Source organism: Nannobrachium achirus (assembly GCF_963921795.1).
Source record: "Nannobrachium achirus genome assembly, chromosome: 2".
NCBI lineage: Eukaryota > Metazoa > Chordata > Actinopteri > Myctophiformes > Myctophidae > Nannobrachium > Nannobrachium achirus.
This window is the reverse complement of record NC_137811.1, coordinates 17,903,335-17,916,911: the sequence shown is the minus strand read 5'-3', so window position 1 is coordinate 17,916,911 and position 13,577 is coordinate 17,903,335. Positions and strand designations below refer to the sequence as shown.

Here is a 13,577-nt window from a genome sequence, read left to right as displayed (position 1 = left end):
ATATTCTGGATGTGGGGTGGGGACCCAAATGCATTTGGGTCTCCATCCGGAATCAATGGGGGTACATTTATTGTAATCAAATGGCATTTTGGGGGTGAACTACTCCTTTAAGGAGGAATATTACGGAGACGGAGAGAGTGGTTCGTTGTCCACCGGTGACTAAATGATGATCTGTCTTTCAAAGAGCTTCACCGATAAAAGACAAACAGTCTCCAGAATCAACCCCACACACCGCACAACCCCCTCTGTTCTTTCTGTCAGTCCCCCCCCCCCCTCCATTCCTCCTCCTGTCCCCAAAAACCTCCGTCAGCCACCACCACCCTTCCTCTCGACTCCAGGCACGTGCACACATAGACATCAAAGGGGGCTTGAGCCCCTGCCCTTTTAACCGTCTGTAAAAAAGTGCCCTCTCCAGACCATGAATGCCGTTTTTACTATGGTGAAAGAAATGCAAAATGCCCTCTTTCCATGCCAGCAAGAGAATTGCATTCCACGGCAGCAAGAGAATTGCCTTGTCCAAACTCTCCTGAACTTGAATGCAGCATCTTATGTTGAAAGAATAAGAATTGCCCTCTCTATGTAGAAACCCATGCCTAGTTCAGTGTGGTATCAAGCACCGAAAATAGCCGACCTCCAAGCTCACAACGCGTGGAGGTCTGCTATTTTCGGTATTTTCACCAAAAGTGCCCTTTTAGAAATGTCAGCCCCTGCCCCTCTAACATTCTCTGTATGTCCCTGCTCGACTCTGCCCTGATATAGCAGCGTTATATAATACACCACAGTCACACACACACTCACACACACACACACACACACACACACACACACACACACACACACACACACACACACACACACACACACACACACACACACACACGCAGCTCGTTGACATTCACGCTCAACACATTTCTCTGCTTTTTTAGGGAGGGGGGGAAGAGGATGAGAGTGAATTAGATGATGGCCCCCATTCCCCCGATACCCCCACATGTTTCATCAGCGAGTGACTTGCTTCCGTGAGTGGGGGGAAGCAAGTCACCGCCCACCCCCAGGGTGGGCGGTGTGCCAGCCAACCAGCCCATTGTTGCAGAGAGAGAGAGAGAGAGAGAGAGAGAGAGAGAGAGAGAGAGAGAGTTGCAGAGGGGAGGCTAATGCTCCAGGGAGGAGAGAACCTCCATCCATCACAGAGTCCCGGGGCCTTTGCTTGATAAGAACAGCAGTGATTAATTGACGGCTTCAGATTGGAAGGTCTAATAGCTACAAAGCACTCTCATCCGGACCGCGTCGCCGCCGCAGCGTTCATAATAGTAATAGACAAGAAAGGGACTGACTGACTGACTGCGGTCCAAGATACTGGAATGTATGTGTAACCACATGAACTCTGGTGTCCCTGTGTTTTCTAAAAGGAAAGTTATCAGGGTATTTTACCACTGGAAACCTATGGGATCTCCAATATTCAACAGAAATGCAACACAACCCATTGAGAGCTTGTAAAGACATTTGCTGTAGACGGGGAAAGAAGAGCGGACCAAGAACAGAGTGAACTCGGGTCAAGTTTACTAAGGGGTCTTCAACGTTTTCAGGCCAAGGACCCCTTAGCTGAGAGAGTGATTCCATAGAGAATTCCAGATTCCATATAGTTTAATCGTTTGACAGCACAAACATGTCAATTTGTGTTTTCAGATATTTAACCACTTGAACCGTCAATACTTAATGAACTTGATCGTTCACTCAGTACTTAGTGTGCTCTTTTTCCCCTCTACACCAAACCTCCTTGCCGAAAATAGCTGATCTACAAGCTCACAACGTCTCGCGCTAGCTTGTAGATCTGCTATTTTTGGCTAAAGTTCTCCGAATATGGACGTTAGGGTTCAAGTGGTCAATATATGTAACTACACGCATGCATATCTCCTGTATGGGCTGTTCTGTCCGTGGCGTCAGTTATCTCCATACATGGAGTTCCGTGCTTATGCGGACACTCATACCGTGGACAGTCGGACACTCGTACATAGGGACCTACACACAAAGCCAGATGTAGGAGCGGTTATAGCACCGCTCATAAATAACCAAAATAGTACATCTATCTATAGTACATCTGTAGAAAATATATAGGGTAGCTTGTGGTCAAAAATGTCTAGTATGTGGATTTATGCTTGTATAGTTGATGGAGAATTTGACATGATTTCTCTCTTTCTTCTCCTCCAACCACCTCCACTCCACTCCCACCTCCACCCTACACACCCACCCAAGTACTACGGATGAATATTCCCCAAACAGAAAGGTAAGACTTTATATCCTCTAATACTACACTGAGCTGCCCTACAAAGTACCACAACACTGCATTTAATTGCCTCAAGATTCAAATCAGCCTTGATAAACAATTACCCAATGAACAGATTACAATTAGTGAAACATCCATCCATCCATCCACCCATCTTCAACCGCTTATCAGGAATCGGCTCGCGGGGGTAACAGTTCCAACTGGGATTTCCAGAACCTGAATTTTAAACCCTTTTTTTTATATATATTCTTAGTTTGAGTTTTTGTGTAGTTACTGCACTTTGACTTTGTATAGGGCAATGGTTTTCAAACTGTGGTAGGCGTACCACCGGTGGTATGCGAGGCCCCCTCTGGTGGTACGCGAAGGACTCTCCGCAAAAAAGAAAATGGGGCTGAGATAACATTCTTTTTTTAAAACATAATATTATAAGCTAGTCTACTATCGAAATGCTGTAGGGCATTGGAGATATTGAAATCACCCCTATACAATAAGGATGTCTAGTAGCGGGCTACGGGGCATTGGAGATATTGATAAAAGTGTTTACCATTTGGAAATCACCCCTATATACAATAAGGCCGTCTAGTAGCGGCCTAGGTGTTTCTCTTACAAATTGCATATACTTTCTTGTGTCATGACAAACACTTAAGCATCCTTGCCTCATTGTGCCGCAGTGATGGTCTCATCCTGTACGATGACGGATTGCATTCTAACTGAAACTGAAAAGAATGCAGCCGTTAACTCCTTTCAAACAAACTGTCCGTACGTGCGCATGCCATCGGGAGCCCATTGTCCTTATATATTTTGAACTTCCTGTTAAAGCCATAACTCTGCAGGGTGGAACAGAAAAAGGTACAGGCGGGAATTTTCACGCTGAAATGCCATGCATTTCCCCCTTGTTTCTCCTCCCATGCAGAGCAAAGCTCCTTTCCACCAATTGAGCCCGAAGGAGAACGGGCTGCGGCCCAGAGGCACACAGAGGGAGACCAGGGAAGGTGAGTGAGTGGTGAAATCAGGGGCGTCACAAGGAGGGGGGGGGGGGGGGGGGGGGGGAGGAGAGGGGTTAATGGGACTGAGTTACTAGGGCCCAAGGTGGAGGGGCCTGAAATTATTTTATACTTTAGCTATTGAAAAATAGCAGATATAGAAGCTCACAGCGCTGCCAAATACATATAATTTTGGGGGTCCTTCACATGAAAAGTTTTGAGCACCACTGAAAGAAACGAAGGATTTAAAAAAAAACTTAGAAAGATTTGAAATATTCAAAGACTTGCACACATTTCAAGATTTTTCAAAAATAGCAGATCTACAAGCTCGCAGCGCGGCACTCGGTGCAAGGGCCTGTGGCCCAGAATTTGGTGCGACACCCCTGGGTGAAATAGCTTTCTTTCTTTCTTTCTTTCTCTCTCTCTTCACACATTCCCCGGCCGCCTCATGCGTAGTTCCCAAAATTGTTGTCGGATTGCGGCGTGCTGTTTGTTTGCACCACAGGGACTTTCCACGGCCAGGAGAACAACAATAGCAATCGCTCAGTCAGTGACAAAACAGACCTGGGTGGAGTGAGTGTAGCAAAAGAAAAGTCACGTTTTGATAATGGCTGAAGTAGAAGTAAAAGCTGCCATTCAAATAATTACTTCAGAGTAAGAAGGAAGGAAAACTTCTGAATGACTTGAGTCATTTCCTTTTTATAAAATATATCACATACAGTATCTCTGCTGTCGGGCCGAAACCTCCTAACTCCAAAATGTTCATTTTCGGGAAAATGAGCTCAAGTGGAGTTAGGAGGTTTTGACCGAAGGGTTTTTTACTACTTTTCATTGGTTCAATATTATTTTAACCAACACACAGACGTAAAGGGTGTTCAATAGCACTTATTTATGAAAATAAGAGAGGACCAATCGGGTGTAGTTAGCTGGTTTGGCAGAAAGTGTGGAGTTAGGAGGTTTTGTCCCAAGCACTTTTTACTACTTTACATTGGTTCAATATTATTATAACCAACACTCAGCTGTAAAAGGATGTTCAATAGCCCTGATTTATGCAAAAAAAAAAAAAAAGAAACTCAAAAATGGAGTTCAGAGGTTTTGGCCAGACAGTGACGATATATAAAGACCCATAACATCAAAATCAATGTTTAAGTTTGTTGACCACACTACAGTATGTCATGTGCTCAACTTGTGTTGAATGCGGTAGCTGGAATGATATTTTAGATGTTGTCTTTTCCTGGAAAACCAAAACAACAAGGATATATTGATGACGACACATAGAGTGTGTTTGCTAATCTATATGGTACCACCAACATGAATACAGCACAGAATTGTGGACAAAATCATATCCGACGACAACAAAATATTCTACGTTTTGGGTCTGAGAGGCTAATCTCATCAAATGGTGATCCGCGGCTCAAATGACGAATTAATAATGGACTTTGATGTGAAAAGGGTTGAGGGAAGGAAAGAGGGGGGCCCCCAAGTACAGACTCCTGGGGGACCCTGGTCAAGGAAGTATACAGGGTTTATGTGTTTTAATCACCGTTCCAAATCAATGCTCATGACATATTAAAATGCATGTGTTGCCATGGCAGCGCTAACAAACCGACCGGGGCAGCAGCTGTTTGTTGGTACCGCTGAGAGGTTACCAAGACAACGTAGCCTTTGTTGATATTATTTAATATCATCTGATATAATACATTTTCAATTATGCAAGTGTAATTATGTTTTCCTTGGAAAGTGGCCACGGCACAAGAGCAATAATGTAGCCTACGTCCATGGAGACCTGATACAGACAGATAAACTCTGCTTCACAGCATGGCGCTCTTCTCTTCTGACTCCTTCCTTATTGCAATTTACCCATTTAGAACGGGTACACAGTATGGTGTATTATTATTTTATGCTTTAACTATTGAAAAATAGCAGATATACAAGCTCACAGCGCGGCGCCGAGTGCCGCGCTGGTAATCTTGTTTGCGTTCATGTCATGAACTATTTCTTAATGACCTTGCCATAAAAATGAAAATAAAACACAGACACTATCAACAAGATTTTAGCCTGCGATCAATGACAACTTCATGGCCCGATCAGTTATCTTTCAGTGCGTAGGGCATTCACCAAATATTCGTATATTCGAATATCAAAGTCACTATTCGACGTTGTTCACCAAAGTCGAATATTCGTTTATTTGTATTTTTTTATTGTTTTCTCTTTAAAAAAAACATATAGTTTATAATGCTTGGCTAGATAGGAAGTCATAAGAATGAGTTGTCTATGCCCTTGGTGGGTGATTGGTCTATACCAGGGCTTCTCAAAACCTTTTAGGCCGTGACCCCCAAAATAAAAATATTTGAACTGGGGACCCCCACCCTGGCAAGCACTTGGAATTGTAGGTATACATTTAATGTGACTCGGTTCCGCAGATAAATAATGTGAAAATAGCTTATCTACATGCTCACAACGCCTCGCACCGAGGGATTTCAGATGCAGAGCTGTAAACTTCACAGCGAAGGGGAAGTGAATGTTTTGCAAACCAAAGCTAATTCTAATCATGGAACATGGCTACCGGTGCAGGGGAAGAAGTGCGCCTTTATTTCCTTCTTTTAAAAAAAATAAAAAAATAATCCTGCAAGCATGTTAAAATCCGTTGGGAGTATCTTAGTTTAACGTAGATGCAAAGGAATATGTGACAATATCGTTTAACAAGCATTTCAGAAGCTGCAAAGAACCAACACTCAAGGCCAGCTCAGATGTATGTCCTATAGCAGTGATAGTATTCTCTAGGGATGCACCCATGTGACCAACAGAACACACTGATTGAATCTGCAGCCTTGATGATCACAAAAGGCTTTTTCATCCTCACACTCAAACACAACTATTAAAGAAATAAAATGTTGGCTAAAAACAATATATTATGTTGATGTCGGTTCGATACTGATATTGCATTTTAAGGCCAACATTGGCCGATATGATGACTGATTAATCGCGCATTGATTAACCCCCTTGTTTCCCCTTGTGGAACCCCCACACGGACCCCTGGGGCTGGGGGTCCCCTCCCCCCCCCCCCCCAGACCCCACAACCGTGGTCCCTCCCTAGACAATATTTTAACCCATGGTTGTCTTCTCCTCCAGGCAAGTGCACACATAGACATCAAAGGCCCTTTTAACCGTCTGTAAAAAAGTGCCCTCTCCAGACCATGAATGCAGTTTTTACTATGGTGAAAGAAATGCAAATGCCCCCTTTCCATGCCATACCTGAAGGCAGCTAGCATTCAAGACAATTGCCTTGTCCAAACTCTCCTGAAAGTGAATGCAGCATCTTATGTTGAAAGAATTGACCTCTCTGTGTTGAAATCTGTTACGCCACATCTCCAGTATTGACTTGATCATGTTCAGTGTACAGAAAATAGCCGACCTCCAAGCTCACAGCGCGTCGCAGCGCGAGGTTTTGTGAGCTTGGAGGCTTGGCTATTTTAGATATTTCCACCCTTTTAGAAATGTCAGCCCCTGCCTCTCTAGACTCTCTAGGTCAGGGGTCTTCAAAGTTTCCAGGCCAAGGACCCCTTAGTTGAGAGAGAGATGAAGCAGGGACGGTTAGGTATGCTAGGGAAGGTTAGGGTGGTTGGAAAGGAGAAAAAAGTTTCTATCACACAAAGATTTGGAGGACCCCCTGTAGTAACTCTGAGGACCAGCTAGGGGTCCCGGACCCCCTGTCGAAGACCCCTGCTCTAGGTTCTAAACCTTGAGGAAGACTGACAACAGTCGAAACGTTGGTTGTTTTAAATGAAACCAAATGGGTTTCATTTGTATACTGTCAGAGAACATACTTGTAAAGTTCAATTTAGACCTCCCAAAAGGAACCCAGAGAGTCTAGTTTTTGTCAAGTAACTTGAAAAATAACCATGAAAAACCAACGTGAAAAAGAATCGTGATAAAATCGTGTATCGTGATACAGCTTGGGAAAATATTGTGATATTGTATTTTTCCATATCGCCCAGCCCTAGCCTCTCTAACATTCTCTGCACGTCCCTGTTCTCCTCAGTGAACATGACTCCTACACAGTGTAACGTGGTCTCCTCCTCCTCAGTGCTGTGCCAGGTGTACGTGAGCATGGACTCCTACATGAGCATGAAGGTCCCTGCTGGAGTGGAGGCCCAGGAGCTGCTGCAGACCCTGGCCGAGAGGATGGACACCCCCCAGCAGGACCTGGTGCTGGTGGCCATCACCTACCCTGGAGGTAAATGCACAAACCATCTGTCACTGCACTACTACCTACTGCACTGGTTCTCAACCTGTGTTTCTGGTCCCCAAATCATTTTGGGGGGTCCCCAGAGGATTAACATATAGGACCACTTCACCTCTGGGACAACCAGATCAACACAATCCTGAGTTATGTTTTGTGGTCAATCTGTGTTTTTAGATATTTTAGTATTTCAGCATGGTACAAAGCATCATATCGTCGTTGTCGGGTGGAAACCTTGTATGTCCAAAACCGTTTGTTTTGTATTTATCATTTTAAAAATGAACAAAACTAGTGAAAACAGCTTATCTACAAGCACACAATGCCTCGCACCGCGAGGCGTTGTGTGCTTGTAGATCTGCTGTTTTCACTACTTTTGTGCGACGGCCTTGTGTGATGAAGCAGGGCTTTGCTTTGCGAAAAAAAATACAAATTTGAAACTTGGAGATACGAGGTTTCTGCCCGACAGTGGCGATATGATGCATTCTGCATCATATGATGCATCAGATGATGCAATATCATGCTACAAAGCATCATATGATGCTTTGGTCTTATGATCAAATAAGAACATTACAATGTTCTTATTTTCACCATGAGCCCCAAAAACGGCAAAAAAGTAGCAGATCGATAAGCTCAAAACGCACCGTTTTCCGCCGCGATTCGCGTTTCAAGCTTGTTGTAGATCTGCTATTTGTGTTGCTTTTGTGTGACGCCGTTGTATGATAAAGTATAGCATTCATTTATGAAAAAAACACACAAAAGGTTATTATATGGAGTCAGAGATAAGAGGTTCTGCCCGACAGCAACCATAGACCATTATGTCAGGGCCCAGATATGAAGAATGTCTGAGAATGTAATCGCACGAAAACCGACCTCAAACGTCCAGCCGTCTCACATATGTCCTGCTACATAAATAAACCTCCCTCTGCAGACATATGGGAGGGGAGAGGGGAGGGGGGGGATGCAGGCCTGATTCATGTCACATCATGGGCTGTTATCTGTTAGCGAACTGCTTGGCTTTCCCACTGTGGAGCCTGGTGGGAGGACCACTTATCTCTGGACCAGAACGCACACACGCACGCACACACACACACACACACACACACACACACACACACACACACACACACACACACACACACACACACACACACACACACACACACACACACACACACACATGGCACGCACGCACAGATACACAGACACAGTAGTTATTTTATGTTCTTGTGACGTTTACCTCCCCTTGTCTCCCACTCTCTCTCTCTCTCTCTCTCTCTCTCTCTCTCTCTCTCCCTCTCTCTCTCTGCAGGGAGGCTGCTCCTCCAGCCACATGACAGGCTGTACTCTGATTGGCTGACGCCGGTGGGCAGGCTGCACGTGTGCAGAAAGGACCTGAGTGAAGTGGCCCTGGTAATGATACATAATATCGATGAGTCACTTCAGTCAGAACGCTTAGAAATACACTGCTGAATACACCGCTGATACTGAATGGCAGGGACGTGCAGAGAATGTTAGAGAGGCAGGGCCTGAAATGTCTAAAAGGGCCTTTTTGGTGAAAATGTCGAAAATAGCCGACCTCCAAGCAAAATTTTCGGTGCTTGATACCACAATGAACTAAGCATAATCAAGTGAATACCGGAGATGTGGCGTAACGGCATGGAATTCTACACAGTGAGGGCAATTCTTTCAACATAAGATGCTGCATTCAAGTTCAGAGATTTTGAACAAAGCAATTCTCTTGACTGCTGCATTCAGGTATGGCATGCATTCATGGTCTGGAGAGGGCACTTATACAGACAGATAAAAGGGCAGGGGCTCGAGCCCCCTTTGATGTCTATGTGTGCACGTGCCTGCTGAATGGTAATATTATCTACTAGTTAAAACCTATGAACTGTCTATGGAATGGATAGAATTATATAATTTAATCCAGCGATTATCAAGCGTTTCTTTTACACTTTAAGCACCTCGATCCTGATATGGTCACGGACCCCCACCTGAAAATAATTGTAATCCTGTGACCCCAATCTAAGAACATTTATTTAGACATGATTCTATCTGATAGGTCTGTCATTTGGTACTGCAGATATAGAGAATGCAACGACATTCTGCTCAAAATAGCCATTCCCATAGTTCTGTATTTGTTGTACTTTGTACATGTAATAATAATGGTGATGATTTAGCTATCAATCATTTAGCTGGGGACCGCTGGAACGCCGCCAAAGGGCCCCTGGCGGACCGCGGTCCCTAGACAGCGCGTTGAGAACCACTGATCTAATTTATCACTAACGAACTGTAGAGACCTGAGGCATTTAACCCTTGGTTGTATAGAAAACATGTGCATTTAACCCCTTGGTTATATGGAAAACATGTGCATTTAACCCCTTGGTTATATGGAAAACATGTGCATTTAACCCCTTGGTTATATGGAAAATATGTGCATTTAACCCCTTGGTTATATGGAAAACATGTGCATTTAACCCCTTGGTTGTATAGAAAACATGTGCATTTAACCCTTGGTGGAATAGAAAACATGTGCATTTAACCCTTGGTGGAATAGAAAACATGTGCATTTAACCCTTGGTTGTATAGAAAACATGTGCATTTAACCCTTGGTTGTATAGAAAACATGTGCATTTAACCCTTGGTTGTATAGAAAACATGTGCATTTAACCCCTTTGTTGGTTGTACTTTACACCACTGGGTTTTAAGACCACTGTTTGTCCATCCTTCAGAGTCCAGTCACAGATAACTCAGAGCAGCAGCAGCAGCAGCAGAGGACGGTCCGCATGCTCAGTATGAACACATGGGACGTGGCTGTGGCGCTCAGCAACTTCGACTGGTCCATCTTCAGCTCCATACACGAGGTCTGTTTGTTTATCAGCTGTTCTAACCAGAGATATTGTGACTGCTGGGAATGTTCAAGGCCAGTTTATTCATGAAATAAGCTGAGCTATACTGTGAAATAATTGTGTCTTGTATTGTATTGAATTGTATTGAATTGTATTGAATTAGCCTACTTGACTTCCTTGACTTCAGCCTTTTGCTCATCTGGGGAATAGGTCGGGTGGAAACCTCATATATCCAAAATGGTTACTTTTCAGTATTCAAATGCATCAAAAGTAGCAGATCTACAAGCTCAAAACACGTTGTGCTGCGTTTCTAGCTTGTGGATCTGCTACTTTTGATGCTTTTGGGTGACGCTGTAGTATCAGTAGGGTATGAAAAAAAGACAAAGTTAGAATATGGTCAATATGGAGCCAGGAGGTTTCTGCCCGACATCAACCATTTACACTTTCCAAATATCCCCATTTGAGCAAGCTCTCTGACATTTCTGCTTGAATTACTGCTATTTCCAAACTTAGGTTAGGATAGGTCTGTTGTTTTTTTATTTATTTTTTGTTTTTTACCACTGGACAAATGAAGTTCCGAAAAGAGTAAAGTCTGTTGATTTCCATCCTGTTTACATGCAGCAAGAGCTGGTGTACTTCATATTCAGCCGCCATGCCGGCGGCGGCCACACGGCGGCGCTAGAGCAGCTCCTGCAGCGCTGCAACGAGGTGCAGCTGTGGGTGGCCACGGAGGTGCTGCTGTGCCCCGCCCTCTGCAAACGAGTCCAGCTCATTAAGAAGTTCATCAAGATCGCCGCACAGTGAGTCATTATTAGCTGCCATCGACTAGCTGCTGAACACCATTGATCTGCTGGGGTTTCAGTCTCACGGTGGATGCTGACTGAACTGTTCTGTACAGCACTCCATACTGCTGGCCTTGAGCACTGGAGGAAGAAGCACCTTTGTTTACGTAGGCCCTATTTAGACTGCAGTCAAATCTGATTTATTTCTCAAATCCAATCTTTTTGAGAAATAAATCTTGCGGTCGCGCTGCAAGTGATGTTTTGGACAGTTGAGTTTGATATGCGACCTGCTTTTAGATCAGGTTACTGCATTCAGACTGAGATGCATCTTCTTTAGTAATCAGATTTGAACCACCTCTGGATGTGGCTCCTCCACCGGCTGTTTGTCGGTCTGTCTGTCATACGTCACACGTCACTCGTCACACTTTTGCCCTACTCATATCTCCGCCACCGCTGCCCCGATCCATGCCAAACATTGCACACCCACTCCTTGGCTTTTTTTTTTTTTTTTTTTTGCCAGGATAGATTTTCCGCCATTTTGAATTTTCTCCAAAACACACTTTTTGCTCCTTTTCCTACATATTTTCTTCAAATGTCAAAAAAATCGGTGAACCCATGCAATGAACATAGTCAAGGGATATTTCGATAGTCCATACCATTCGTTCGTAACAGGCTTCCAAAGTTAGCGGGAGGGGCCCGTTTCGCAAAAAATAGCCATAAATCACAAACAAAAGGTCGAGTCAACACTGAATTTTAACCACAGGTCGCGGATGGCATAATCAACGAATTGTTTTTCAAGGGGAACGACCCTCTCAAAATGAAACACAGACAACTTGGTGGATGGTCTCACAGTCCAAACCGCTACACAAGGTTGCACATTTAGCGAGCTGCAGGCACACTTTTAAAAATTGACTCTGTCAATTCTAGTTTTTTTTATTTTTTTCAGAGTCCCCCATTCAAAGTCAATGGGGTTTTTGGGCGTAGTTTTTTGCGAATTACGTCGCCATGGGAACGCGGATCGGAAATAAAAGTAATAGCACACCATTCCCGGCCGAGCCGCACGGTTTGATGTATCTATTGCGGAGGTGGCGTAAATTGTGCGGCAGTTATTGCGTGCTGAAATTTGTGGGATCATTATTATAATAAGTATGGCGGATTACAATAAGTGTTTTGCCATTGCATGGCAGGCACACTTAATAAGTTCAGTACTTGAGTAAGTGTACTTAGCACCAGTGGCCATGTGCACCGTGCAACACACACGCACACATACGCACACGCGCACACGTGCACGCGCGCGCGCGCAGGCAGGCAGGCAGGCAGGCAGGCACGCACACACAGACACACACACACACACACACACATACACACACACACACACACACACACACACACACACACACACAGTCTCTCTTATATCAGTGGGACAGGAATGCTGCCCCCTCCGGTGGCGGGTTGTTGAACTACAATTTACAATACAGTAAAGAGCATTTAGCAACAGGGGCTCAGAACTTTTCATCTCCAGACCCGAAAGGGAGACGTGGTGTCTTCCTGGGATCCAGACTTAATACATTATGAATTAATCAACTAAGCTATGAAAGACATGTTAATAACCCATAATTTAGCATGCTCTAATGCAGAACACCTAGGACAGGGCAAAGGTCTGACTACAGTAAGCGGTCAAGGAACTATTAGTGCTAGAACAACAAGGTTATCCTACAGTCTGAGTCGTTGGAACAAGTAAGAGACATGTCGTTGCTGCTTTTAGGCAGAAACCTCTTATATTCATAATTCTAACTTCTTGAGGTTTTACATACAGTAAATCAGTGGCCTACTTGATCATACATACTAGAGTGTAACACATAAGCATCAACAGTAGCAGATCTACAAGCTTGAAACGCACAGCAGAGCGACGCTTTTCGAGCTTGTAGATCTGATACATTTGTTATTATTTTGTTAATCCTGAAACGTTTTGGACATAATGAGGTTTCCACCCGACCGACAGAGACCCATAAGAAACGTACAGTACAACACAGTATAGTAGGCCTACAGAACAGAGGCATTCATTGTAAATAGTCAACGACAGTCCAGATGCAACGATGGTAACCTACAACTATAGTAGCAATTCAATTAAAGGGAGCTTTATTGGCATGAGAAAACCTATGTTTACATTGCCAAAGCAAGTGTTACAAATAAAAATATAGCTGCAAGCAGCAATAAAGTGGCCAAGCCAGTAAAAAGTAGGAAAGGAAAAAACTGTGGGAAAAAAGCAGGAATATCAAGAAAAGTGGGAAAAGAAATCAAAGAAAAACTAGAAGCAGGTAGGTTTTTTTGGCCTCCTGGTGGCGCTATAATAGACCAATGTGAAAAGGGTGCAACGTGTTCTTGGGCCTTTCACGGCAATTGGACGCTGCATGTGTGATTTGAGGCATTTTGTTCCAA

At 44.0% G+C, this 13,577-nt stretch overlaps 1 protein-coding gene across 1 annotated transcript in view; it reads left to right on the top strand.

Moving 5' to 3' along the window:
• Positions 1 to 13,577, top strand: part of LOC308296816 (rap guanine nucleotide exchange factor 5-like) — a gene marked incomplete at its 5' end in the record, with an annotated part of 127,330 nt that overhangs the window by 56,635 nt on the left and 57,118 nt on the right. Inside the window, 6 exons of the mRNA XM_080740144.1 lie at positions 2,251 to 2,281; positions 3,195 to 3,273; positions 7,352 to 7,501; positions 8,817 to 8,917; positions 10,240 to 10,371; positions 10,978 to 11,156. Of these exons, the coding sequence (XP_080596270.1) occupies positions 2,251 to 2,281; positions 3,195 to 3,273; positions 7,352 to 7,501; positions 8,817 to 8,917; positions 10,240 to 10,371; positions 10,978 to 11,156 (672 nt within the window). The remainder of the gene's footprint in view (positions 1 to 2,250; positions 2,282 to 3,194; positions 3,274 to 7,351; positions 7,502 to 8,816; positions 8,918 to 10,239; positions 10,372 to 10,977; positions 11,157 to 13,577) is intronic.